The 2,500-nt window shown below is 38.0% G+C and overlaps 1 protein-coding gene across 1 annotated transcript in view; it reads right to left on the reverse strand.

The window, feature by feature from the left end:
* Window positions 1–2,500, reverse strand: part of LOC122253809 (uncharacterized) — a 158,979-nt gene that overhangs the window by 436 nt on the left and 156,043 nt on the right. Inside the window, exon 4 of the mRNA XM_086534305.1 lies at window positions 562–1,213. Coding sequence (XP_086390431.1) covers window positions 562–1,213 — 652 coding nt within the window. The remainder of the gene's footprint in view (window positions 1–561; window positions 1,214–2,500) is intronic.

Consider the following 2,500-nt stretch of genomic DNA (forward strand, 5'->3'; position numbering starts at 1 on the left):
CTGTTATCATTATTATTATCATTATTAATGTCATCATTATCATTATCACTTATTATTCTTATCTTCATGATCATCATCGTTATAATCATTGCTATAATCATTACTATTGTAATCATCATCATGATTGTATTACTGTTATAATCATTATTACCATTATCCTTTTCATCATCATGATTATCATTGTTGTTATCATCATTACCACTATTATTATTATAATTAGTAATTATAACTATTACCAGCATCATTATCATCATCACTACGATCATCATCACCAGTAATATTATCATTATCATTATCATAACTATTATTACTATCATTATCATCTATCTATCTGTCTATCTCTCATTCTCTCTCTCTCTCTCTCTCTCTCTCTCTCTCTCTCTCTCTCTCTCTCTCTCTCTCTCTCTCTTTCCCCCTCCTTACTCTGCCTCATACTCACCCATCCCGACCCACTCTCTCATCCTTCCATCCCCGCCCCTACCTACTCTCCCACCCGCCTTCACACCCCACCCATCTCCCCCCCCCTCGCACCCCCACCCTCTCCCCTCCCCCGCTGCTCACCTGAAGAACTCGTGGTCGTCCTTGTACCACTTCACGCTGTAGAGGGGGTCGCTCCTCCTGTCGAAGTTACATTTCAGTCTCGCGTTCTCTCCTCGGAACTTGTAGACGGGGACTTCGAGGCCGTAGAACTGCAGGTGGTTCCCCCTTCGTGTTCTCCTGTGGGGGTTGGAGGGCGTGGCGGCGGGATAGACTTGGTGACGCCCAGGTCCTTCGTAGCCTGGTACCTGGTGACTCGATATCTGGTGTCCTGTTCCTTGGCCACTTGTTATCTGGTAACCTGTTGTTCCTTGACGACCTTGTACCTGGTGACCCATGACTTGACGACCCGGGACCTGGTGATCTGTTACTTGACGACTAGCTACATGATGGCGCCCTCCTGATGCCAAGGGTACCTTCAAGGCCGGAATTTGGTGACCTGGGACCTGATAACTAGATCCCTGACGACCAGTTGGTACCAGTCGCCTTCCTGGTATCCCTTGCTCGTTCTGAATCTCACGAGAAGAATCAAGAACCTCACGACTGCTACTACCTGCACCTTCAGGAGTCAAGTAGTCCTCCAGCTCGTCTCGGTGGCTCTCCGACCCGACGCCGCCTCCGCCGCCGTCAGGAGTTAGGGTCTTCTCCCGTATGTGGGAACACGTGCTTGGCCGGCCTGCGAAGGGAGAAGGGAAGAGGAGAATGAAAACGATGACTGAGAATAATTAAGAATTTGAGAATAATAATGAGATTGAGAGAATGACATTGGGAATGAGAAGAAGATGAATGATGGAAATGGGAATAATAATGAGACTGAGAGAATGACATTGAGAAAGAGAAGAATAATAATGATGAAAATGGGAATAATAATAAGATTGAGAGAATGACACTGAGAATGAGAAGAGAAATAATGATGGAAATAGGAATAGATATGAGATTGAAGATAAGAATGAGAATGGTAATAGAAAAATAAATAAAATGAGTATAATGATGAGAATAAGAATGATAATGAAAATAGTAATGAAGTTGGTAAAGACAATGAGAATAGAAATGATAATGAAAATGAGATTAATAGTGAGATTGAGAATAAGAATGTAAATGACAATATCAATGATAATGAAAATATATATATCTATATATGATGAAATTGAGACTAGTAATGAGATTAATAATAATGAGGAGATTGAGAATAGTAATGAGATTCAGAATGAGAATGACACTGAGAAATTATTAGAGAATACTAATCATGATGCTGAGAAGAATGAGAAGTTAATGTAAGTGTAATCATCATCATCATTATTTTTCTTTATCTTTGTTTTCTCTATCTTTCTCTCTCTTCCTATCTGTTTTTTTTTTTATCTCTCTCTCTTTCTTTACTTCCTTTTTTTCTCTCTTTATCCTTTTCTTCCACTTTCTCTTTTTTTTCTCTTTCTCTTATTTCTCTTTTTCATTCTTTCTCTCTCTTCCTCCTTCTTTCTCTCTCCTTCTCTCTCTCTCTCTATTTATCTTTTTATCTATCTATCTATCTATCTATTTTTATATATGTACATATATATATATATATATATATATATATATATATATATATATATATATATATATATATATATATATTCTACCTTTTCTTTATTTCTTTTTTTCTTTTTTTCTTTCTATTTCTGTTTCTATTTATGTTTCTCTTTCTTTCTCTCTCTCTCTCTCTGTTTCTCTCTCTTTCTCTCTCTCTCTCTCTGTTTCTCTCTCTTTCTCTCTCTTCCGCTTTCTTGTCGATCTTTCCATTCCTGTCTCTCTCTCTCTCTATCTAGCTATCTATCTATCTATCTATCTATCTTTTTCTTTTTCCACTTTGCTTTCTCTCTCCTTTTGTCTCTTTCTCTCTCTCTCTCTCTGTCTCTCACTTTTAAATTCCTCTTCTAACTCATCCTCCCAAATCCTTTATTGCAACATCATGATGAAATATAAT

The sequence above is a fragment of the Penaeus japonicus genome, unplaced genomic scaffold (assembly GCF_977035675.1).
Source record: "Penaeus japonicus unplaced genomic scaffold, GWHDUDI00000001_assembly GWHDUDI00000041, whole genome shotgun sequence".
Classification (NCBI taxonomy): Eukaryota; Metazoa; Arthropoda; class Malacostraca; order Decapoda; family Penaeidae; genus Penaeus; species Penaeus japonicus.